The sequence below is a fragment of the Stegostoma tigrinum genome, chromosome 2 (genome assembly GCF_030684315.1).
Source record: "Stegostoma tigrinum isolate sSteTig4 chromosome 2, sSteTig4.hap1, whole genome shotgun sequence".
Taxonomy (NCBI): domain Eukaryota; kingdom Metazoa; phylum Chordata; class Chondrichthyes; order Orectolobiformes; family Stegostomatidae; genus Stegostoma; species Stegostoma tigrinum.
Genome location: NC_081355.1, coordinates 53,803,741 through 53,830,754, shown reverse-complemented (window position 1 = coordinate 53,830,754; position 27,014 = coordinate 53,803,741). Strand labels below are relative to the sequence as shown.

Below are 27,014 nucleotides of genomic sequence, written 5' to 3'. Positions count from 1 at the left end.
TATACCACATTGGCAGATGTGCAGGTGAACCTCTGCTTAATGTGGAATGTCATCTTGGGACCTGGGATAGGGGTGAGGGAGGGGGTGTGGGGACAAGTGTAGCATTTCCTGCGGTTGCAGGGGAAGGTGCCGGGTGTGGTGGGGTTGGAGGGCAGTGTGGAGCGAACAAGGGAGTCACGGATAGAGTGGTCTCTCCGGAAAGCAGACAGGGGTGGGGATGGAAAACTGTCTTGGGTGGTGGGGTCGGATTGTAGATGGCGGAAGTGTCGGAGGATGATGTGTTGTATCCGGAGGTTGGTGGGGTGGTGTGTGAGAACGAGGGAGATCCTCTTTGGGCGGTTGTGGCAGGGGCGGGGTGTGAGGGATGTGTTGCGGGAAATACGGGAGACGCGGTGAAGGTCGTTCTCGACCACTGTGCGGGGAAAGTTGCGGTCCTTGAAGAACTTGGACATCTGGGATGTGCGGGAGTGGAATGTCTTATCGTGGGAGCAGATGCGGCGGAGGCGGAGGAATTGGGAATAGGGGATGGAATTTTTGCAGGAGGGTGGGTGGGAGGAGGTGTATTCTAGGTAGCTGTGGGAGCCGGTGGGCTTGAAATAGATATCAGTTACAAGCTGGTTGCCTGAGATGGAGACTGAGAGGTCCAGGAAGGTGAGGGATGTGCTGGAGATGGCCCAGGTGAACTGAAGGTTGGGGTGGAAGGTGTTGGTGAAGTGGATGAACTGTTCGAGCTCCTCTGGGGAGCAAGAGGCGGCACCGATACAGTCATCAATGTACCGGAGGAAGAGGTGGGGTTTGGGGCCTGTGTAGGTGCGGAAGAGGGACTGTTCCACGTAACCTACAAAGAGGCAGGCATAGCTGGGGCCCATGCGGGTGCCCATGGCCACCCGCTTAGTCTGTAGGAAGTGGGAGGATTCAAAAGAGAAGTTGTTGAGGGTGAGGACGAGTTCGGCTAGGCGGATGAGGGTGTTGGTGGAGGGGGACTGGTCGGGCCTGCGGGACAGGAAGAAGCAGAGGGCCTTGAGGCCATCTGCATGCGGAATGCAGGTGTATAGGGACTGGACGTCCATGGTGAAGATGAGGTGTTGGTTGCAGGGAATTGGAAGTCCTGGAGGAGGTGGAGGGCGTGGGTCATGTCACGGACGTAGGTAGGGAGTTCCTGGACCAAAGGGGAGAAAATGGAGTTCAGATAGGTGGACTCCTGGTGTGGCTCCCTCTACATTGGGGAAACCAAGCGGAGGCTTGGGACCGCTTTGCAGAACACCTCCGCTCAGTTCGCAACAAACAACTGCACCTCCCAGTCGCAAACCATTTCCACTCCCCCTCCCATTCTCCAGGTGACATGTCCATCATGGGCCTCCTGCACTGCCACAATGATGCCACCCGAAAGTTGCAGGAACAGCAACTCATATTCCGCTTGGGAACCCTGCAGCCTAATGGTATCAATGTGGACTTCACCTGCTTCAAAATCTCCCCTTCCCCCACCGCATCCCTAAACCAGCCCAGTTCATCCCCTCCCCCCACTGCACCATACAACCAGCCCAGCTCTTCCCCTCCACCCACTGCATCCCAAAACCAGTCCAACCTGTCTCTGCCTCCCTAACCTGTTCTTCCTCTCACCCATCCCTTCCTCCCACCCCAAGCCGCACCCCCATCTACCTACTAACCTCATCCCACCTCCTTGACCTGTCCGTCTTCCCTGGACTGACCTATCCCCTCCCTACCTCCCCCCCTAAGCTCTCTCCACCTATCTTCTTTTGTCTCCATCTTCGGTCCGCCTCCCCCTCTCTCCCTATTTATTCCAGAGCCCTCACCCCATCCCCCTCTCTGATGAAGGGTCTAGGCCCGAAACGTCAGCTTTTATGCTCCTGAGATGCTGCTTGGCCTGCTGTGTTCATCCAGCCTCACATTTTATTATCTTGGATTCTCCAGCATCTGCAGTTCCTATTATCTCTATCTCAGATTACAAACTGGTTTTTGTATCTACCTTTCATCTGTTTTTCTAAATTTTTATGTTGCTTTCTGCACATATTCTTGCATGGTACCTTACATCCTACAGCTAGTGCACCTTTTTTGTACCATGGCAGACTATGATATTCAGTGGCATTTTAGGAAAATTTATAACCTAACATCTCAATGGTTTCCTTTGTATCCTTTCTTTCACAAAGTCAAAGGTATCAGCTCAGTTGGCTGGATGACTGGTTTGCAATGTAGAGTGAGTTCAATTCCCACACTGACTTATTTTAGTATGAAGGATCCTCCTTCTTAACCACTCCCCTTGCCTGAGGCATGGTGACCCTCAAGTTAAATCACCACCATTGTGTCTCTCTCTCTCTCTCTCTCTCTTTCTCTATAATCATAGAGCAGCCTATGGTCTGATAGCACTATGTCAATTTAAACTGTCATAAAACCCATAACATCGGCCTTGTATCTCGGTACAATCACTGATTGGCTATCCTTTTGCTTATCATGGAGAGCTTACCTTTGGGTTAATTACTAAATGTGTCCTGATGTTGTGCTCCTTTAGATAGGGGTCTCGGATATGGCCGTTACCATCCTCCACTTTGTAAGCTCCATTTAAATGCTCCAATGTGACAGAAGTGATATGGACACGCCTAACATGGTCAAAAATAAGACAAAATTGAAAACTATAAGTGCAACATAATATATTATTGGAAGTAAATGTCAAGCATCAAAGGCCTAGTAAATATGTGAAATAGTTCAAACTTAGCCTCATGGATGAATGAATTACAACCATTAATCTTTGTATACAGTGGCTAGGTTTCCATTTCCCTACGGAAATGTGAATTGGGTCAAGAAACACTGAACCCAAGTCCAGATTTTCACTCATGCGTAGGGAATGTAGCCCAGCCCAGAAGTTGGCCAGACATTGGGATTTTCACTCTAGAATGACAGAGTTCCCTAGGAATCAGATCAGGAAATCCTGAATCAAGAGTGCTGAGTGTAGAGGTGAGCCACACTAAAGGTTCCCCTTCATACACTAACATGGTATTGAAGTTCAAAAAATCAAACAGCACTGCATTAATCACATTCCTCATGCTCCAAGCATGCTATATCATGCCAGCTAGCTATTCCCCATGACCCTTCATGACCTCCAAGTCAAGCAATACCTCTCCACCTAATCTCCACGTAGCACTAATCCAGTAATCTCAGCTTTACGTCAACAAAGTGAAATGGCAAGCAAATTTCTTTTCAATAATTGCAGATATTTTTCTAGAAGTTTTCAAGAATTTGACTTTCAAATGCCTTGATATTTTTGAAAGCTCATTTTTACAGATCCTTTTGACTGTTACCTTTGACAGGTTTGTTGACTATTCCATTGAATTTAGCTGTTTTTGGGTTTATGTGCATTTTATACCTATTTATATCTATTTTAATAATTCCAAAAGGCACCTTACATCTCCCAAAAGACAACTCACGAAATGTGTCCTGGAACCATGTCAAAAGTGGTGCCATACCCCTCCAAAAACATACCCTGATCATCCAAAACAAATCTACAACACTCAGACTTACTCCTGCTGGGTCTAAACTATGCATTTCTCAGTCACTAAGTTCACTAAAATCACACAATAGCAGGAGGAACTTCTGATTCCTAAAATTGTTTCCACCTCAGCACAAATGGTAACTGCCATGTTCAAGGGTATCACTTCTGTATTTTGAGCTTACCTACGTTTTGCTGTTTTGACAGGCTAAGCACCATAGTGAAAACTCAAGTCTTAGTTTGTTTTTGGGGAAATTACTTTTTATAGGTCTTCTGGTGCCACACCATTTTTCTGTGGCCTTCTAGCAATTTGGGAAGATCTTGGGTACAGAATGCATGCAAACCATTTTCTTATGAGTTCAGATTCCCATTGTGAGGACAACTAGGAAATTATGTTTTACCCAGCACATTATTCTTACATGCTCGCATGGGTTTTGCAAACTCTGAAAGAATATACCTCATTGGCTAATTTGGAACGGTTGCAGGAAAACTGCTAAGACATCTGGAACATTCTAAAGCAGGCTGTAAAATATCTGATATCTTCAAATGTTATTACTCGATGGTCTATTAGAATATAGATGTGTTTTTCATGTAGTAATTAACTATCAATACCTGTTCTGCAAAGATAAGCTTTTTGTTACATTGATCAACATTGTGGATTTATTGTCATGCATTATAGTAATTTTTCATATATGCATTAATAATATAGAAAAAAGGGAGTTATCAGATTTTCTGGTTTTATCTAAATCATGACAGTTCTGGCTGTGTCAACACTTCCTCACTAATGAAAACTGAAAAAAAATCCTGCATCTGCTTCCCTCAATACATTGGCTGGCACGCAGTTCCATAAATGAAATGGAGCATTATTCTTCAGATAATGGAGCTGGGCACTTTTGTTACATCTTCTGTAGCCATTATGAATGCTTAACTGGGTTTCAAAAGTTAATGATGTACTTACGTTGGTAGGTAATTTACTGATCCAACAATGACTAAAACTTGGAATATTTAAAAATGCAATATAATTTTGATGCACCTTCTTGTATGTTTACAAATCAATTCAGTGCTTAAAGTATTGCCACTACGGTTTTGTTTTCTGTTCTCAATGATAGTGTGTTTGAATCCACAGCTTAATTAGATTGTTAGAGGTTTAACTTGTCTCTAGTTTTTAGAAGTACTTCCCACTGCCATTGCTTGGCTCCAGGGGAAGGTACACAGTGTATATTGGATGAGTGACAATCGTGGATATAGGGGTAGGGAACTGAGGTGACATGGAGGCCCATGCATGAGCTGAACAGAAGTGAGCAGCATGTGATGGGTGGGAGGGTGAGAAAGTAAGGAATAAGATTGAGTGGGCCTTTAAATAATGTTGGGAGCTGGGGTGTAGTGCTGGTATTCCGACATTTGCTTTGCAAAAGGCCCATCTCCAGCCCAATATTCCAGAGCACTCTCTTGCGGCTCACATAATGTATTGCTAATGTGACCCCTATGTGAAAATTAAAAAAAAGTCCAGGTAAGTCACACATGCGTAGGGTGTGCATTTCAGAAGGTGCAACACTGCATGGGTAAGTTTCCCAGGCTCAGGTAAAAATTGATGCTCAGGTGTATACTATCTCAGTCACCTGTGCAAGGAAATTTAACAGTAGTGATCATATTAAACAGCCAAAGCTCATTTTCTTCCTTTTAAAATCATTTCCTGATAGTTAATGTCTGAAAGTTATAGATCTTGCAAAAAGACAGGGAAAGAATGAGCATCCTTGTCAGCTGTTCTAGTAAATAGTAACATATTATAACCTGAGTTTTAAATGTTGAAACTTCTGAATTTTATCTCTTGCTACGTGACCATCGTTTTGGCTCAGTTGATTGTATTGCAAGCTATGTCAGAAGTTTTTGTGCACAAGTTCTGCTGCAAGGTTTGCTTATGTAATTTATTGTGGGATTTCAGTGCATTACTGAAAGAACACTATAGATGCTACATTGAGGATACATCTACTTTTCAGGCAAACATAAAAGATCCCATGGCAACATTCCCAAAACAGCAATAAAGATCTTCTCTCCCTGTGACATAGATAATATTTATTTTTCAGCCAGTAACTCAAAAACAAATTTTACTCTTGTTCTTTTTAAATCTGGCTATACAATCTGACTTATATATTTGTTTGTAAACACAACACTGGCTACATTTCAAAAGTAGTTAATTAGCACTGAAACACTTTGAGGTTTTAGAAGTTAGAAATATCCTTTTAACAATGTCTCCACTGTAAACTAAGCATATACTCTGCAATCATAGAATCCCTACAGTGCAGATAGAGGCTATTCAGCCAAACAAGTATGCACCAGCTGTCTGAACAGCACTGCATCCGTTTCTTGAAGCCCCATATTTACCATAGTTAGCCCACCTACCCTGCACATCCTGGGACAACTTGGGGCAATTTTTAATACGGCCAATCCACTTAACCTGCACATCTCTGGACTGTGTCAGGAAACCGGGGCACCTGGGGAAACCCACGTAATGTAATACTTGAAAGATAGTGATCTTGGAGGTGAATCTGTTGCAGCATATGAAACATAAGAAAGCCATTTGTTCTAATGGGTCTGCTACAACATTCTGCTCTGAAATTCTCATGTTTTGGACCAGCAAGCTCTCATTGTATGATACTTACAGATTTTTAGAGTAGATCTAAATGATTGTGAAGAGCGAATGAATTCCATAGAACTCAAGCTAACAAATTATTTAAATCCCCAAGCCTCTAAATATGAAAATAAAGTCCGTCCATGTCAGAGAGAGTTCAAGTAAAACAAAAACAGAAATTGCTGGAGTGTCTCAGCGGTTCTGAAGAAAGGTCACTGGACCCGGAACGTTAACTCTAATTTCTTTCCACAGATGCTGTCAGACCTACTGAGGTTTTCTAGCAATTTCTGTTTTTGTTTCTGATTTCCAGCATCAGCAGTTCTTTTGGTTTTTTATTTAGAATTTAAATAATTTTTTAGCAATTATAATATCTGTTTATTACAATAACTGTCATATCCTCAAGGTCTATCATTACGTTATTAACACTCAACCACTTTCGCAACCTACAATTATTTCAGCAGGGTGTATTAAATTCACAGTTTGACAGCTCAAAGATGTTAGTAAATGATTAGTTGTATTTGATGTGATGTGTTGAATACAAGGCTGCTTGTTTTTATACGCGATTAAGTAAATGATGGGGTTTAAAGGTTTTGAATGGGCTTTAATGATGGAATTTCCTTTTTAAATATAGTGAGCTTGTATCAGACATTTAGACAATTTTTCTTTCTTAACAAGGTTCTGGAGGTTTGCCCACACTGCACAAGCTTGAATAACAGACGTGAATGAAATGGATGGTGGCAGGGCATCAGTGGATAAGCGCGCGCGTGCATGCGTGCGTGCGTGCATGTGTGTGTGGTGGGTGGTGGTAGCATGTTTGACATGAGTTAATATGGATCTGTCATGGGATGTGGATGAGTGCCAGTGAGATTATGATCTAGGGAGGCCTCAAATTTCATGGTTAAAGGACCCAGCGAACATAAGTTTTAAACAGCCTGCCTTGGCACTAGGCGACCTATGGCTGCCTCTGACTGTGTCCAGGGATTATAGGCCTTACTCCATTCTGCACCCATCCCCTCTCCCCAGAGTGAAATGCAGGTGGTTGTAGTGAGCCAGAATATGTCTTGACTAGCCCTATGTACAGCAACAGCAAAAATCTGGCCCTTTATTCCCAATTCCCAACCATTTCTTCAAATCTTTATTAATAAGTAAGTATCTCTTTCAAATTTTCCCACCTCAACTGAGTCAACATATAATAAAATTGAAAATCCCTAAGGAAATTAAACCCATACAATTTTCTTCCTTATTTCTTATCATTTAATTACTTACAAAAGATCTGGACCTGGATATTTAACATGGTACCTTAATTTGCAGTAATAAATAGTTGGTTTAATTCCATTAAAAATTCCAATGGGTGAATGAACTGAATTTAGTTATTTTACTTTCCAAACATTAGTACCTCTAGTATTGAACTTTCCCATTATTTTATGAAGCAGTATAGTCATTTAATGCTTGTAAAGCGTCATTGATCTTTTACATAAATAAAAGAGAATCTAATTTAATAGATCGCCTCAAGGAGATCACAGCTGGAAACTAAATATTCAGGATGGCTTCCTGAAAGAACGGGCTGGAAGGAAAGGGTAATGGGTCAGCTCTTTTAGTACAAGATGGAATGAGTATGAGAACAAGAAATGATCTTGTGCTGGAAGTACAAGAATCCATATGGTTGGAGTTAAGTAATAATGATGGGAAGAAACTGGTGGAAGTGGTCTATAGGCTACTAACAGCGGCGAAAATGCACTGAGAGATACAGAGGGGACATAAAAAGGTAGTATGTTGATCATGGATGATTTTAATGTTCATATAAATTGGGAAAACCAGATTGGCAGAGGACATTGAGGAAGAATTCATACAGTGTATTCAGGACATCTGTGATGTATACTGAGGGAGGTTTAATGAATGATGTCAGAATAAAATATCCCTTAGAAAACAGTGGCTGTAACTTGGTATAATTTAGTGTTCGGCTTGAGAAACTTGGATCACAAACAACTGTGCTAAACTTAAATAAGACTAATTACAAAGGAGTGAAGGCAGAGTTAGTTGATGTGGGCTTGAAAAGGGAGTTCAGCAGCAAAAGTGGTTAAGGCACAATGGCAAATGTTTAAGAAAATAGTTCATGTCTCAAAATAAAGAAATTTCAGAGCAAGGAAGAATGATTCTTGGAAGGGGATAAACCAATCATGGTTAAGGAAGGAAGTTAATGATAGAATAAAATTGTAAAAAAAAATATACAATGTGGCAAAGCTTAGTGGAAAGGAAGGGAAAAGAAAGTTTTAGAAACTAACAAATGATGACCAAAAAAGCAACAAAGAGAGAGAAACTTTGAGGGTAAACTAGCAAGTAATGTTAACAATATCAAGAGTGCATTTAAAACTATAAAATGGAAGAGAAAGACCGAAGGGAGCATAGCCCCTTAGAGTATGAGATTGAGAAGTAATAATGGGAACAAGCGAATGACAGAGCATTGAATAAATACTCTACATCACTCTCCTTTGCAAAAAAAAGGCTAAATAATCAAATGGCAAAAATAAGGTGAGAAAATAAATGGAACAATGATCACGAGCGAAAATATACCAGGGAAACTAATAGAGCAAAATACTGATAAGACCCTGGTCCTCTTGAGTTGCATCCTAGCATATTAAAGGAAGTAGCTACAGAGATAGCAGGGGCACAGGTAGTCATCTCCCAAGAATCTTTGAATCCCCAAAGGACTGGAAAACTGCCAACGTGACATCCTTATTCAAAAAGGGAAGGAGACAAAAAAAAGGCAACTGCGGGGCTATTAGCTTAACATCTATTATTCGAAAAATGTTAGTACTACTAAAAGGGATATAATAACACAGCATTTAGAAATACAAAATATAACCAAGTAGAATCAGCATGGCTTTGTGCAAGGAAAATCATCAGGGGGCATTTTCAGGATGGTAACTTGTAACAATTGTGGTGCTGATGGTACAATATATAGTAAGGACTTGGATGACAAAAGTGCATGTATTATCTCTGAGCTTGTGGATGGCATAAAATATAGGTGGGAAGGCAAGTGGTGAGGATGACACGAGTCTGTAGAGAGGTATAGACAAGTGAAGTGAGTGGGCAACAAAGCTTGGCAGATGAAATATAATGTGCGAAGATGTGAAGCTAAGCACTTTGGCGGTAAATATAGAGGAGCTAAATATTACTTAAATGGAGAAAGACCACAGGAAGCAGAAAAGGAGTTTGGCTATCCTTATGTATAATTCACAATGAACTAGCATACAAGGTCAGCAGGTAATAGGAAAGACAAAATGAATGTTGGACTTCATTTCAAAGGAAATAGAGTGTAAAAATACAAAAGTCTTCTGAAACAATACGAGGCACTGGTCAGACAATGCCTAGAATACTATGAACAGTTTTCATGCCCTTAGCTAAGGAAATATATACTGGCACTGGATGCAGTCCAGAGAAGATTCACCAGTTTGTGAAGATTCACTAGGGTAATCCTGGGCACAAGGAGATTTTATGTGAAGGGGTTCAGTAGGTTGGGTCTGTATTCCTTGTGGTTTAGGAGAATGGGTGGTAACCTTATTGAAACATGTAAGATTCTTGGGGTGCTTGGCAAGGTAGATGCTGACAGTCATTTTCCACTATGGGAGAATCTAGGGCCACAAAACATAATCTAACAGTAAGGGGTTGTCTATTCAAATGGCAATAATGAGGAATTTCTTCTCGGGGCAGCTCTCTCCTCCTCTCTCTCTGTATATTCCCAAGGCAAGATGGACAAATTTTCAATTAGAAACAGAAACATGGGCTTTGGGAAAAAGGCAGGAAAGTGGAGTTAAGGTTATGAGATCAGCCATGATTTCATTGAATTCCAGAACTGACATGGTGGTCCAAATGACCTACTTCTGCTTTTATGTCTGATCATCTTACGATCTTTTGGGGCGGCACGGTGGCTCAGTGGTTAGCACTGCAGCCTCACAGCGCCAGGGACCCGGGTTCGATTCCAGCCTCAGGCCACTGTGTGGAGTTTGCACATTCTCCCCGTGTCTGGATGGGTTTCGACCGGGTGCTCAGTTTCCTCCCATAGTCCAAAGATGTGCAGGCTAGGTGGATCAGCCATGCTAAGTTGTCCATAGTGCTCAGGGGTGTGTGGGTTATAGGGGGATGGGTCTGGGTGGGATGCTTCAAGGGGCAGTGTGGACTTGTTGGGCAAAAGGGTCTGTTTCCACACTGTAGGGAATCTAAACTAATCTCTTGCTTTACTTGTTTTGTTTTCTTGATGTACATTAAAAATCTTTGCAAATACACATGAATTGATTTCTCCCTTGATTTTATTAAATGGCCTTTCACTTTGTAATATTGCAGAAATTATTAAATTAAATAAAATAGATTTTGCAGAATTTATCACAAATTCAACCTTTCCACAATTTCTATGAAACACAGACCACAAAACTGTCAGATATAATATTTAGTAAACAAAAAATAATTCAATAATCCCAATGAAATTAGTTATGCTGTGTTATTACAAGATTCTTACTCCTGAAGTGGATTGAATTCTATCAGTTTACTTTATATTGTTGCAAAGAAAAGTGGAAGTACTTCACTACTGTCTTTGTTTCGTAAAAGGGTGCATATGCCTAAGCTTTTGTGGTTCATGGGAATTTTGTGATAACTCCTCTGGAAGACTAGTACAATTTGCTAGAAAATTGCTGGATCTCAGCTGCGCTGCATTTCTGTTGTTCCCGACCTCCCAGCCTCCTATTCTAGGACCTTCTGATTTCCTGGTTTATTTGGAACACATCACTGTTCTGATTCCATTAGACTTAGTGAAACAAATTATTCCGGGCTCTACTGGACTGCTGCTGGGAAGACAATCATAGAATAAAGCATTTATCTTAAATATCTAAACAGGCCCTTAATTTTTGCTCTGAGGAAGACTTGGCTATTGTCCACTGCACCAGAAGCTGGATGTACTGCGTGGACCAAGAAGGATCTGCAGCCAAATGCATCAACAGTTGAATAATATCGAGCTTTGGGCTGTTAAGTTAGATCACTTCCCATTGACTCACAAACTTGGTTAGCCTGCAGGCACCAGGTAAGCACAATGCAGTATAATTGTGTCCAAAAGATATATCATGTATAATGCTTAAATTGATTGGAACTTAAAATTAAAGGAAACCTTACAGTGATTCTGACAGCTGCTGACATTTGTCATGGTGTCAGACTCTCAGGGAGTATTGACTTGACAGAAACACAAGTAGAAATTGCTGGAAAAGTTCAGCAGGTCTGGGCCCACCCTTTGTCTTCAAAATTCCTGATCCACCTGGACCCCTCCCTCAGGACTCTTATCTTGACCTGGTCTTTATATTAAGAGCTTTTAATGTGATACAATCTGTAACGCATTATTCGTTCAAATCCATTTCTATCTGAACATAAAGTACATTGTTATCTCAAATGCAACCAGGAAATAGTCATCAAAACTGCTAGCAAGGGCAGGGTTGTTGTGATTTGGTCCTGCTTTTCCTTTATGTTCATCTTTAAAAACTTTTCACATGTAACATTGCCCTTTTTTGGAGAAAGATGTGCCGTTAATCCTTCTTCCTGCATTGGTGCTGCATGACCTGCTGAATGGTTCTAATATTTTGATTTCATATTTTCACCATCATGTTTCTGTCGTTATTTTTATTTGACAACCACAGGGAGTACTGATTTATCAGAAGATCTTGGGTAGTGATGGAATAATTCTTCCCTGTTTGACTGCCAGGCCTGAAATATAGCTGTTGTAAACATGACTGGCGCTGTGACAAGAGGAAGCGATTTGCTTCTTGGGTGTTTACGAGTTAGATAGGGCACCCATTGGGAATAGATGCACCTTTTGTTAAATATTTACAGGGATTTCACATTCATGACAGCTTAATTTTTTGATAAACCATAAATCAGATAATTGGGTACAAGAAATTCTTGCGATATAGTATTTGACTGGTGGCTAAATAATGATTAATAATTTAGAATTGATTAAATTATATCCACTACCTTTCCTGAACAATCTATTTAAATTAAACTTAAAAAAAACTTCACGGTAGAGGTGCTTAGTAGCTTCTTGTTTCATACTACTGATGTGACTCCAGGCTCTCTTAACCTTCAGCTGTGAAATGGACAGCCTGAATACTGTAGGGCAGAACATTTGGCTGTGACTTGGTGTGCATTTTAACCACTAAAACCAGGTGGGATTGGGAAGTAACAATATAAAAAATCTTCTGCATGTCACTGCTGTTTATCAGACAATCAGTCAGATATTTGCCTTAACAGTAGTTTTGAGTGAGAGTCTGATGATGTGAAATTTATAGGGATGGTGTAAAGAGGAAGAAAACAGCCAAAGAGTATGGTCAAACCCATGGTCACAGACGTCTTATTGAATGTCATGGCAGGGCCCTCACTGGGCACAGTATTAATGTCCTTGCTGCCTGGTTTGGAACCGGGGCCACCTTTCTGCTCCCAAACCACTGAAGCTCCTAAGTGCTCAATTATGTGGGTGCTCAGATATCACAATATCTGAAACTGTGAAAAAAGTGGGAGGTGAGGGTGCTATTTGTTGAAATTGCTTTCTTTATGTGCAATGCTCCCTTAACTTTCACACCATTGTGGGCAGGCAGAATGACAAGCTGGTTAGTATCATGGCCACTCTGTTACCCTCGGATATTGTAAAACACCCATAAAATTCAATTTTATTTTGGGTTACAGTCAAAATGATAAAATGATCGGTATGACAGTTCGGCACAACATCGAGGGCCAAAGGCCTGTACTGTGCTGTAATGTTCTATGTTCTATAATGTACATGTGCCTGAAACATTGAAAAATTGTTTATTTTGTTGCATTTAATTGTAATCACATATAAGTATTTAACATTAATACATTGCTATACATAAATTGCACAGTGTAAAACATTATAATTATTGGCATTTAGGAAGTCTTTCATTTACCAAATTACCTATGTAAGAAGCACCACGTATGTAAGACAGTCAACTAAAAATGATTCTTCTATCAATTTGAGTCAACACAGACAGGTTTGCTTTCACAAAACATATCCCTCATGTTGACTGGTTTGTCCAACTTTTTCTTTAGTACTAGCTAAAACTATTGGCTGCAGGTCCACTCATTCAGTGCAGCAAAATGCCTTCCAATGTCAACACAGGCTTTAGCTTCTGAATATCATTTTCTCTCCTATCTGCCTTCAATTTTAATCCAGCACCATAAAAGTGGATTGATGTTGGTACAGGAGAAGGACAACTGTGTTAAACATTGCAATATCGAACAAGCAGGATGCAATAACAAGTGACAGCAACGATTGAATGAATTTCCTAACACTGAGTTTGCAGGGGCTAGTATTTTTGAAGCAATTGTTTCATTTGGAAGAAAATCAGCCAGGACAGATCATGTGTATAGCAAATAACATCCCTCTTAAAAAAAGCTTTGGTTGCTACTTCTTATCCTAAATATTGATACAAATAGACACAGGTGAATATATCTGGCATTGCTTAAAACTGTATTGTATTTGCTTACCCTGGAACACCTCCAGCTTCCATGTGATTTGCTAGAGTAACGTCATGTGACCAGACATCATACTGCCATTTCTGTAATCCAATGACTCCACAAAGAACATTCCCAGAATGTACTCCTACACGCATGTTTATATCAACTCCTGTGGCATCCCTTACTTTCCTTAAAAATAAAAGATACAGATGACTAATGAATAACTTCACTCTCAAATGAGACCAAATGAAAAATTAATCCCTGGTTAAATGTTGATGAAAAGTGGATGGCGGAGCTGTTCACCAAATGCAGAATTAACTTTCATATTCACTGCTGAGTGGAAAATAAGGAGATGGTGTTTGGTCATGTTTTCATACATCCGCAGCTATTTATTTGTGAGCTGTTTTGAAGAAACCACATAATGTCGTGTGCTGCAATTGAATTCTAAGTTATCCATATATAGCCATCCACAGATTTGTTAAATAGATGGAGCCCAAGGGTTAACCACAAGTGAGCTAAGAGTTCCACTTTCAATTCTAACTCAAATTTGTAGACTTTGATTTAGTTTGTGGACTGCTGCTAATTTCCAAATCAACTTAATATCACAACCTCGCAAGAACATTCACTTTAAATTTACTTATTCATTGCATTTGTGTTTCCTGGAGGTGGGCTCAGCAAACAATTGCTTTTGAGATAGCCCCCTTAATCTAGGATCATGTGCAAATTGCACCTGAATGCAAATTCCTTCAGAGAAGTAATGATCTAATGGTAACATTACACTCCAATTATTTGTACTTACTTTAATAAATATTAATTCATATGTAAATTATATCATCATTAGTCACTTTGTAATTTTACACCAACCTCAAAAACTTTGACTTTCATTATGGTATTCTGTTTGATCTGACTTGGCATGTTATGTGGATCTAAAGTATAGAGGGGCTTTCTCTCCTTTGATGATCAAAAGCTTTTTATCCAGCTCTTCTGGAGACCGAAAAAATGTTTAACATGCAAATTGGAAGGAATGACACAGCAGGATATGCAGCCAGAACTTGCATTGCCAACAAAATGTAAGACTACAAGTAGACTAATAAAAAGATCTGAGTGATGTAGGAGTTCAAGGCTCTACTAATTATTATTGTGGATAGCTAGCTGTCACCACCTGCTTTCAGAGTTTGTTGTAACACACTCAAGCGATGTTGGCCAGCACTTACTGACCCATCCTGAATTTCCCTTGAGAAGGTGGTGCGAGCTGCCTTCTTGAACCACTGCAGTCCATTTTGTGTAACTATACCTACAATACTGTTAGGGAGGTAGTTCCAGAATTTTTACCCAAAGATACTGAAGGAACAGTGATGTATTTCTGAATCAGAATTGTGAGTGGCTTGGAGGGGAACTAGTCGGCGACACTGGGGCCATGCACTTAGACTTAGAATCACTACAGTGTGGAAACAGGCCCTCTGGCCCAACAAGTCCACACTGACTTTCAGAGCATGCCACCCAGACCCATCCCCCTATAACCCACCTAATCTACACATCCGTGAACACTATGAGCAATTTAGTGTGACCAGTCCACCTAGACTGCACATCTTTGGACTGTGGGAGGAAACTGAAACACCCAGAGGAAATCCACGCAGACACGGGGAGAATGTGCAAACTCCACACAGTCACCCGAGGGTGGAATCAAATCCGGGGACTGACCTTTTCTTTCCAGTGGTAGTGGTTGTGGGTTTGGAAGGTGATGTCAAAGGAGCCTTGATAAATTCTTGTAGATGGTATATACTGCTGCCACTCAGTGTCTGTCATGGAGGGAGTAAATAGTTATGGATGCGGTGCCAATCAAACAGAGTGCCCTGGAAGGTGTCAAGTTTATTGAGTGCTGTTGGAGCTGCAAAATCAGAGCAAGAGGGGAGAATTCCATCACATTCCTGACTTGTGCCCTGTAGATGGAAAGGATTTGGGGCATCAGATGGCGTGTTTATTGGTGCAGGATTCCTAGTCCTTGTTTTGCTCTTGTAGCTACAGTATTTCACTGGCTATTCCAGTTCAGTTTGTGGTAAGCCCAGAATGTTAACAGCGGGGGGTTCAATAATAGTTATGTCATTAGATGTCCAGGGGCAACGGTTAAGATTTTCTCCTATTGCAAATCGTCCTTGCCTGGTATTTGTATGGCCTGAAAGTTACTTACCACTCTTCAGCTCAACCTTGATATTATCAAGTTCTTCTTGCATTTGTTCAGATTGCTTCAGTATTTCGGGAGTTGAGAATGATGCTGACCATTGTGCAATCATTGGTGAACATCTCCATCTTTTACCTTATGATGCAGGGAAAGTCATTGATGGAACCGCTGAAGGTATTTTGGCCAAAGACACTACACTACAGCACAGATATCCTGGAGCTGACATGCCTGACTTCCAACAACCACAACCAGCCTCCTTTCTGCTAGATACAACTCCAAGCAGCAAACAGTTATCCCCGATTCCCATTAACTCCAGGGATTTTTTAAAGAAGGGCCTTGATGTCACATTTGATCAAAAGTGGCCTTGGTGTGAAGAGCAGTCATTCTCACACCACTTTTGGAGTTTAGCTCTTATGACCATATTTGATCTAAAAGGAAATGAGTTTGGGAGCTGAGAGCTCTAGCAGAACCTAAGCTGACTACCAGAGTACAGGTTATTGACAATAACATTTTTTGACATCATACAGGTGAATTGAATTGGTTTATGATTTCTCCTGTGATGGTGAGGCATCTGGAGAAGACCAAAATAGATCACCAACTGGCACTTCTGAAATTGAAAAGCTTTTGCCTTTTCTTTTGCACTAATATAATTAGCTCCCCAGCACTGAGGATGGGGATATTTGTGGAGTCTCCACCCTCAGTGAAAGGTTTAATTATCCACTACTATTCATGGCTAGATGTGGCAAAAATGGAGAGCTTAGATCTGATCCATTGCTGGCGTGATTCTGTCACTTCCTCTTCATGCTATGCGGCATGCCAACAATCTTGTTTTGTAGCTTCACAAAATTAAGACTTCATTTCTAAGCATGCCTGGCACTGTTCCTGGGGTTTGATAGTAATAAAGAGGGGCTTGATGGATTCCTGGCTTGATGGCAATAAAGTGGGGGATATGCTAGGCCATGAGGTTCAGATTGTGTTTAAGTACAATTCTGCTACTGTTGACGGTTCACAATGCTTCAGGGAGGCTGAGTACTCAGTGGCTAGCTTTGCTCTAGATCTATTACATTTAGCAAGGTTGCAGTGCCACAGAAATTAATGGAAGGTATCCTCACTGAGGTGAATCTTTGTCTTCACAATTACAGTGCAGTGATTACTCCAACCAATATTTTCATGGACATATGAATCTTTGGTATACAGATTAATGCAGATGAAGTCAAGTTCATGGTTTTTCCCTTTTGTTGGTTCCCTCACCTCCTGCACACATCCAGTCTAGTCATTATGCCCATTAAGATTGAACCAGCCTGGTCAGCAGCAATGCTGCTGAACCCACTCTTGGTGATGGACACCGAATTTGCCCACCAGGGTACTTTCTGCACCTTTGCCACCCTCACTGCTTTCTCCATTGTGGTGTTCAATAACAGCAGCACCGATCTACCACCTGAGGAGACTGGTATGTAATAATGGGCGCAGGTTTCCATACCGACATTGATCTGATGTATCAGACCTCACGTGATCTGAGTAAATTTTAAGAACACACAGGGCAACTAGCTCCCGACTGTATACGACTGTGTCACCACTTCTACTGGGTCTGCCCTGCTGGTGAGGAAGATACGCCCAGGATGGTGATGATGGTTTTTGGGACATGGTCCGTGAGATTTTTTTGTGATTATGACTATGTCAGGCTGTTGTTTAACTGCTCTGTGAGACAGCCCTCCTAAATACAGCACGAAGACAATGAGGACTTTGTAGGGTCAACAGAGCTGAGTTTGCCATTGTCATTTCATGTGCTAAGATTGATCCTGGGTGGTCTGTTCAGTTTCATTCCTTTGAGAGTTTTTAGCAATTCATAACAACACCACTTGGCACTAGACTAGTAATTCAGAAATATAGGTTATGTCTGGGGGCCCCAGGTTCAAACCTCACCAAGGCAAATGGTAAAATCTGAATTCAGTGAAAGAGCTTCCGGAATTTAAAAAAAAATCTGTCATCCTTACCAACATGTAACATAAGATCCATCAATGTGTTTGACTCTTAAACGCTCTCTAAAATTCACGAAAAGCCTTCCAGCTGTAACAAATCACTACGAGGTATTCTATCAATAGCCTTTTTGTAGTTCAAACGCAGAATGCCAACAGCACTATTAACTGTTATTTTAGCAAACAAATTCACTTCAGCAAATCCACCCTGTCAATTATTTTACACATACTTTTCCAGTACCATTTAACTTTGTCTGAGATTACTGTTTAAAAGTTTCATTGCAATTCACTTTAGATTTACCGCGGACTTCCCTGGTTATTTCCTTTCCGTTTCTTTGAACAAGTATGTAAATTTTCAATCCTCCAGTCCTCTTGCAGAACTCAATAGTTAAGGAGGATTTAAGATTGTGATCAGAGCCTCTACTATCTCCATTCCTGTACTGCTCAGAATCCTAGGATGCATTCCAATCAGACTGATGAAATTTCTGTTTCCAGAATTATTTCTTGATTCACCATACTGACAACATCCTGTTGTTTAATGAAAACAGATTAATATCTGAACAATGCTTTAACAAGAAGGTCTCTTGTATGACCCTTAATTTGCCTCACCTTCCTTTAATCAACTGTTCCATAATTTTATTTATTTTGTGAAAAAATTAAAATTGAAACATGGAAGTGATAGCAGGGACATGAAGTCTGGGAATCATGAACTGCACACAGACTCTGGACAGCTGACTGGAGAGAAAACTGGCTAAGTGGAGCCTACAGAAGCACCAAACTTGGAGCTTACAGCTGAAGCTGCATGCTGCCTACCATGTTGTAGGTGCATGAACCAGCAAGTATTGACGTGCAGAAAAATTTTGCTGTATCGCTCACAAAGAAAACCTACGCCTCAATGAGTATTCACGAAGACTCATTTAGGGCATTAGATTCAGTGAAGCTCTTCCCATAGTGGCAGAATGGCTATTTGCCTGTGTGGTTGCACTGGTGGGCTGTATTTACTTGACCAGAAGGTGGGCTCATTGCTGTGGTTGTAAGTGTGCCAGATTAGCTGGTTGCATTTTAATTAACATTTACTGCTTTAGTGTTGTATCTATGATTTTGGACCCTTCATTATGATTTTTTTAATCATTTGAAATAGAGACAAAAACCTAAAATTATAAAGAAGTAACTATGAAGTATTTTATTCCAGCCAAGTACAATATAATTACAGCTACAGGACACGAGATAACAAATGATAAAATTAACTACAACATACTTTATGCATTATATTATGTGCATACCTTGCATTTAGGAGTTCACCGTTCAGGACTTCAGTGTATTATGTATAATGTTGTGAGTTAATCTGCTTTGGATTTGCAAGCAGTATATGCAAAAATTGTTGGTTGCTGTAATGTCTGTTTCATAAATTGTAACATTTTTAGTGTTTTAAATAAACTATCCTAGAAAATCCATAAATCCTGACAATTCACTGGTTATCAGAACATTACAATGAGGCTAACACATTATACGTCGTATTATTTTCACATGATTTACACTGCAGTCATACTGTGGAATCACAGTACCTCTGCAAAGTCTAAAGTTGATTTGTCTGTCTGACAATAATGGAATCAAATCAGACACTGCTGAAAATGCTGAAGGACTCCACAGGAGATACAACAGAATCACATTTTCCAGGAAAATATCTGGATGAGTCTCAGTCCTTGAAGCAGATCTGGTCCAACTATGTATGACAAATAGGCACAATCTTCAAATTTAGCATTTACAAGTTTCAACTTTATAATTTCTAATACAACACAATACCTTCCAAAATGGTATATTTTCTCCTTCTTTTTTTAAATATATAATTCAACAACGTTTTCACATACCAAAAATTATTTCAATCACATGCTACTTTCCTCACAAGATATTACAAGCTCTTTATTAAGGATGACTGTTTTTGTGTACTTCAATATTTCAATTTAATAGATAATGTAAGAGAAAGCACTTTTATTCCCTTTACTGTCAGCCTTGACTGAGCAATAGCGCTCTTGCTTCTATGCCAGCAGATTGTGCATTCACATCTCACTCTAAAATAGCTAGCACATATCCTAGGTTGATAGTTCACTACATTAGCAAGTGATGCTGGCCATCACTTGAAATGTTAAATTGTGGCCCATTATCCTTATGACACTTATTCCATGATCATCATCACTACTAAAGGTGACAATGGTCTGAATGTTTCCTGAGAAATAAATATCTGAACTTTAGGGCAGATTTTATTAATTAGTGCTCTTAACGGAGGGCTTGTTATAAAAAGACACATATTTGGATTTCTATTGCAGAGATCAGAGTTCCCAGTAAAATGTTCTACTAATTTGCTTGAAACATCTCTTAAGTATTCTTTAACCAAAACACATAAAATGGGGACATTATAATAGTCCAGTTCTGGAAGTGATAAACCATTTAATGTTTGCCAGCAGTAGGTCATCTGAAAATTAATATTGGGGTTACTCTTAAAATGGTAAAACTGCACTACTTTATCATTGAAATGGTCCAAGACAAAAGATGGCATGCCTAACCCATTGAAAAATTTCATGCTGAACCCCTCCATTACAGCATCGACTAAAAACGATCCGATATACGTATCTGACAATGACCAAGAACAATCAGCACCATTTCAAACAGCTATACATTAGCTGCAAGAGAACTTGTAATTAAGATAAAAAGGCCAGAGGCAGTCATAATCAGCACTTTCTTCAAGCAGTCTACTTTTCTTCTTCACTTAATGTATCAAACATTGTGCTACATGAGAGACAGTCACCTTCACATTGGCTAACATTGTCAGCACACTTTTACACATTCTGTATAAAAAATGATACAGCTGTTCAATTAGCCAACATTTCTGCTTTTTCAAAACAAAGGTGGTCATTGAAATCTACCATGCAACCATCCAGTCAAACTGATTGTCTGATCTGCCTGAGTTTTGGCTATTGCACACCTGCTATTGTGATAATATCTGAGGCACCTCCTGCTATCAGACCTCAGGCCTAATTATAATGCAACACAATTGAGTTAAATGCCAGGCTGCTTTCCGGTGTCTGGAAATTGGATCATGTACTGAACTGGAGCCTGTGTTGGACTGATGATTGAATGCTGGGAGCTGGGATCAATTCAGGAGGTTTTTTTGGGCTCGGAGCTGAGGGCTATACTGGGAGATGAGGTTCAGGGAAATGAAAGATCAACAGTCAGGAATGAGAAAATCAAAAGAAGGAAATTAAGAGTGAGCAGTGTCAAAGATTACGTACAAAAATGACTGGGGGTCAGGAGCAGGCAAGATTGAGGGTCAGGTGATCAGTTATTAAGGATCAAAATTGTGGCAGCACAGGGTATGAGAAAGAATGACATGGTTCTGTTCTTCTATGCTCCAAATACATGGTCAAGTAATGATCCCATAACCTGGTTTTCCTCAGTGCAGCCAGTTTGGTCAAGGTTTACAGGATCAGGAATTGCAGGTTCAGGGATCAGGAATGGCCAGGATCCAGGCCTTGGAACTGGCCAAACTGGGGACTAGAACAAATTGTTGTTGGTGGATGAACTTTGAACTGAAAGCAATACATTTTAAGGGGAACCTGCGACTTATTTAAAATGTCAGTACAATAACTAATTGTTTTTATGAATGTTTGGAAGGAATTTTTAACAGATGCATTAATTTTAAAGGGATCATTTGTGCTTTTATTGGATATTAAGGAAAGCTGATCTATATGACCTGGTAACCCTAGACCTGGGAGCAGCACCAACTGGAAGGATGGCCATGCACAAGAAAAATTACAAGTAGCAGAACTGAGGGATCAGGAGGTCAGCATACAGATGCAGACAAAAAATGAAAGCAACCCGGGGCAGGAAGAGGAACACGGCATTTATGTGAGGTAAAACCAGCAAAGATTTCTTCAAAAGAATTGGTTGCTGTTCAGTAATAAGAAGCATATAGAATTCCAGAAGCTCTAACAGCAGGGATATACAAAGAAGATAAGTGTTTAATACCTAAAATATGATGTGAATAGCTCAGACATTCAAAAGAGTTGAGAGCTTGTGTTATCGGACCAGATCATGTTCCAGGAATTGTTGGTTGGTCAGTTGAAAAGAAATTCTAGAAAAGTACATCCTCAGGACTGATATCACATTAGGAAGGTTCATACACATATGCCTTATTATTGTTAACAGTATCTGGAAACATGATGGAAACTACCATTGAAGACAACTCAAGGGCCAATTGGGATAGGGAGAGATCCTACATACCAAAGCTGAGTTTGAAAGAATGAGAGATTATACATGGTATTGAGAATGATATAGTTCTTATGGTTTTGTAATGCCAGATTTTACTGAACATTAACATTTACAAGTGTCATTGGTTACTGACTCTTTTGCTAAAGAAAATACTTATCTTATCAAAGCCCATTCATGACTTTGTATACCATTATCCAATCTCTTAATCTCCTCTGCTGTAAGAAAAACAGACCTGATCTTTCCAATCTCTCCATCTAAATAAAGTTCCGTGGCCCTAATAGTATACTTGTTAATCTCTTCTGCGTCTCTCTAAAGACGTAGCATCTTTTCTAATATGTACTAAGATCCAACCTGTGCAGAGCTAGCGTAACATCCTTGCTTTTGTATTTTATACCTCAATTAAGAATTCAAGGATCTTTTAAGCATCTCATGAGTCTTCTCAACTAGTTCTGCTTTGTATATGTGCATCTCTAAGTATCTTGAGATTTGTACCCTTTTAAAACTGTACAATTCAGTTTTATGTTGTCTTGCTCATTATTCCCTCCAAAATGTATCAATTCATGTTTCTCAGCATTTCATTACATCTATCCTGATTCATCTGTTTCATCAGTTTGACAAAGTTCTCCAGAAGTCTGATACTGTCCTTCTCATTGTGTACTATCTGTCTGAATTTAGAGTTATCTTCAAACATTTAATTTATGTGATGTAAGCCCAAGTGCAGATCATTGATGTCTGTTTAAAAAAAAAGTGCTCCTAGTGTTAATCCATATGGGAAATCATGGCAAATCTTCCTTTAGTATGAAAAACAACCACTTACCAGACCTCTTTGATGTCTGTCCCTTCCCTTAGCTAATTTTGTGTCCATGCTGCCATTTTCCATTAAAATAACAGATTTATTGAGTGCTACTTTATTAAACACCATTTGAAAGTCCACATACACAACATTAATCATTTAACCCTTTATAACATGAATTCATCAAAGATCTCAACAAGTTAGTCAAACAGAATTTGTCATTAACAGCACTAGATTTACTAGCCCACACTGTTCAAAAAGCCAAATCATTTTTTAAAAAATTATTGTTTCTAAAGGTTTTTCCATCACTAATATTAGGCTGACTAGCTGATTGTTGCCTGATTCATCAATATTTTTTCTAAATCGAGGTGTAACATTTTTAGTCTTTCAGTCCTCTGGCCCCAACATTATTGATAAGAAAGCTTGGAGGATTATTACAACCAGATCTTCCATAATTTCTACTCTTACTTCCTTTAATGATGTAGAATGCACAGTATTTAAACTCATTATCTTTTCTACGTTGAGATCTACCAGCATTTCAATTTCCTCTTCTTCATCTATTTTATCCAATACAATACTGCAACTAACTATTTTATTGTTGCATTACAATATACTCTTTTCCAGTGAAAACAAATAAAAAGAAGCTATGCCCTTTGCCTCTATCAAATTGTGCTGCTTTTGGCTCCTAAGTGGTATGCTTCATCTAACTGCCCATTTAACTCGTATATGTTTATATTCATGTACTGGCTGTCTGCACCATTGTTATTGTTACCATTCATTGTCCTTTTCAATTTGTTCTTGGAACCAGCAATCAGCTACCTTCTTTAACAGTTTGTGTGATGAAGATACACCCACAGTGCTGTTTGGTAGAAAGTTCTAGGATTTTGGCCCAGTGACATTGACCAAATGTTCATATGTTTCAAAGTCAGGATGATACACAACTTGAAGAGGAGCTTGAAGATACCAGTGAGCCCATGCTCCTGCTGCCTTTTTGCAGAAAAACATCACAGTTTTAGAAGATGCTAGAAATATTGCAGTCATATGTCTTTTAGATGGTGTGCATATGCACTTATGATTGCACCTGTGAATGTAGCGCCGATCAAGTTTGCTGCCTGTGTCTTGGCACAATATGAACTGAGCATCAGTGAACAGGTTTTAAAATGTAATTACTTCTTGATAGCATTATCAATTATCCCTTCCATCACTCTATGGTTGATTGCCAGTGGATTGATTGGAGTAGTAATTGGCTGGCACGGATTTGTTTTGATATTTAAGATGGGCATGCCAGGATAATTTTCCTTTTCTTAGGTAGATGTCAGAATTGGAATTGCACTGGAACAGCTGGCTGTGAATGATAAGTATTCATGCTACAACCAGGATATTGTCAGAGTTCATAGACTTTTCTGCAATGAGTGCCACCAGGTATCACATGGAATGAACTAAATTGACTGAAGACTGGCAGCTGTGCTGACGGACCCCTCGGGTGGAGACTGAGATGAATCATCTCTTGACATTTGTGGCTGAAAGTGGTTGTAAATGCTTCAGCCTTGCCCAGTGCATTCTGGATTTTACTATGCTGCAGAGGAGAGATGTTAGAGAAACATGCTTCCCTATATTTGTTAAATTGTTCACCACCATTCATGACTGAATGTGGCAGGACTGACCTGATCCACTGGTTATGGGATTTCACAACTCTGTCTATCATCTGTTGTTTCTGCTGTTCAGAATTTGTGATATCCTGAACTGGAGCTTCACCTGATGGGCAGTGTAAGAACTTAACAAGAATTGTAAGAATGCACAGTGTTTCTCCAAGCATGCTCTTCTACCTTTCTCACTGAACCAGGATTGATCTGCTGGTGTAAGTATAACTGAGGGAAATGCATAGCTACAAGTCACAAATTGTGGTGCAATACAATCTGCTACTCCTGAAGGCTCTAAAGGCAAAATTTGGGCCGCTTTATCTGTTCTGAATCTATCACATTTAGTATAATAGTAGTGCCGTGCAACTTAAAGGGTGGATTGGCTCAGTTTATAGTGAAAAAGGGACTCTGTATCTGTGATCATTCCTATCTGAGACTGTCATAATCTGATTGCACTGTAGTTGCTAGATTGTCTATATCTAATTTGTTATATACTTTCTATGTTCAAATATGATGGAGGAACAGGTTAATCTGCACATTTATAGGATACAGATTATGTCCTGCAACTCATCAATAGTCTGTTTGCTTTACAAAAAAACCCAAAAACAAGCATTTTAATTGAGAAGGAAAAATAAGAAACCTGAAATAGGAAAAGTAAATACTGGGAAAATTCAGAGATAATGGGAACTGCAGATGCTGGAGAATTCCAAGATAATAAAATGTGAGGCTGGATGAACACAGCAGGCCAAGCAGCATCTCAGGAGCACAAAAGCTGACGTTTCGGGCCTAGACCCTTCATCAGAGAGGGGGATGGGGAGGGGGAACTGGAATAAATAGGGAGAGAGGGGGAGGCGGACCGAAGATGGAGAGTAAAGAAGATAGGTGGAGAGAATATAGGTGGGGAGGTAGGGAGGAGATAGGTCAGTCCAGGGAAGACGGACAGGTCAAGGAGGTGGGATGAGGTTAGTAGGTAGATGGGGGTGCGGCTTGGGGTGGGAGGAAGGGATGGGTGAGAGGAAGAACCGGTTAGGGAGGCAGAGACAGGTTGGACTGGTTTTGGGATGCAGTGGGTGGGGGGGGAAGAGCTGGGCTGGTTGTATGGTGCAGTGGGGGGAGGGGACGAACTGGGCTGGTTTACGGATGCAGTAGGGGAAGGGGAGATTTTGAAACTGGTGAAGTCCACATTGATACCATATGGCTGCAGGGTTCCCAGGCGGAATATGAGTTGCTGTTCCTGCAACCTTCGGGTGGCATCATTGTGGCAGTGCAGGAGGCCCATGATGGACATGTCATCTGGAGAATGGGAGGGGGAGTGGAAATGGTTTGCGACTGGGAGGTGCAGTTGTTTGTTGCGAACTGAGCGGAGGTGTTCTGCAAAGCGGTCCCCAAGCCTCCGCTTGGTTTCCCCAATGTACAGGAAGCCGCACTGGGTACAGTGGATGCAGTATACCACATTGGCAGATGTGCAGGTGAACCTCTGCTTAATGTGGAATGTCATCTTGGGGCCTGGGATAGGGGTGAGGGAGGAGGTGTGGGGACAAGTGTAGCATTTCCTGCAGTTGCAGGGGAAGGTGCCGGGTGTGGTGGGGTTGGAGGGCAGTGTGGAGCGAACAAGGGAGTCACGGAGAGAGTGGTCTCTCCGGAAAGCAGACAGGGGTGGGGATGGAAAAATGTCTTGGGTGGTGGGGTCGGATTGTAAATGGCGGAAGTGTCGGAGGATGTTGCGTTGTATCCGGAGGTTGGTAGGGTGGTGTGTGAGAACGAGGGGGATCCTCTTAGGGCGGTTGTGGCGGGGGCGGGGTGTGAGGGATGTGTTGCAGGAAATACGGGAGACGCGGTCAAGGGCGTTCTCGATCACTGTGGGGGGAAAGTTGCGGTCCTTAAAGAACTTGGACATCTGGGTTGTGCGGGAGTGGAATGTCTTATCGTGGGAGCAGATGCGGCGGAGGCGGAGGAATTGGGAATAGGGGATGGAATTTTTGCAGGAGGGTGGGTGGGAAGAGGTGTATTCTAGGTAGCTGTGGGAGTCGGTGGGCTTGAAATGGACATCAGTTACAAGCTGGTTGCCTGAGATGGAGACTGAGAGGTCCAGGAAGGTGAGGGATGTGCTGGAGATGGCCCAGGTGAACTGAAGGTTGGGGTGGAAGGTGTTGGTGAAGTGGATGAACTGTTCGAGCTCCTCTGGGGAGCAAGAGGCGGCGCTGATACAGTCATCAATGTACCGGAGGAAGAGGTGGGGTTTGGGGCCTGTGTAGGTACGGAAGAGGGACTGTTCCACGTAACCTACAAAGAGGCAGGCATAGCTGGGGCCCATGCGGGTGCCCATGGCCACCCCCTTAGTCTGTAGGAAGTGGGAGGATTCAAAAGAGAAGTTGTTGAGTGTGAGGACGAGTTCAGCTAGGCGGACAAGAGTGTCGGTGGAGGGGGACTGGTCGGGCCTACGGGACAGGAAGAAGCGGAGTGCCTTGAGGCCATCTCCATGCGGAATGCAGGTGTACAGGGACTGGACGTCCATGGTGAATA

General features: G+C 41.0%; 1 protein-coding gene across 3 annotated transcripts in view; it reads right to left on the bottom strand.

The window, feature by feature from the left end:
- Nucleotides 1–27,014, bottom strand: part of LOC125448020 (adenylate cyclase type 2-like) — a 591,455-nt gene that overhangs the window by 119,596 nt on the left and 444,845 nt on the right. For all 3 annotated transcript variants that reach the window (XM_059653944.1, XM_059653945.1, XM_059653950.1), the window contains 2 exons: nt 13,668–13,826; nt 2,483–2,615 (listed from right to left, as the gene is read on the bottom strand). In XM_059653944.1, the coding sequence (XP_059509927.1) occupies nt 2,483–2,615; nt 13,668–13,826 (292 nt within the window). The remainder of the gene's footprint in view (nt 1–2,482; nt 2,616–13,667; nt 13,827–27,014) is intronic.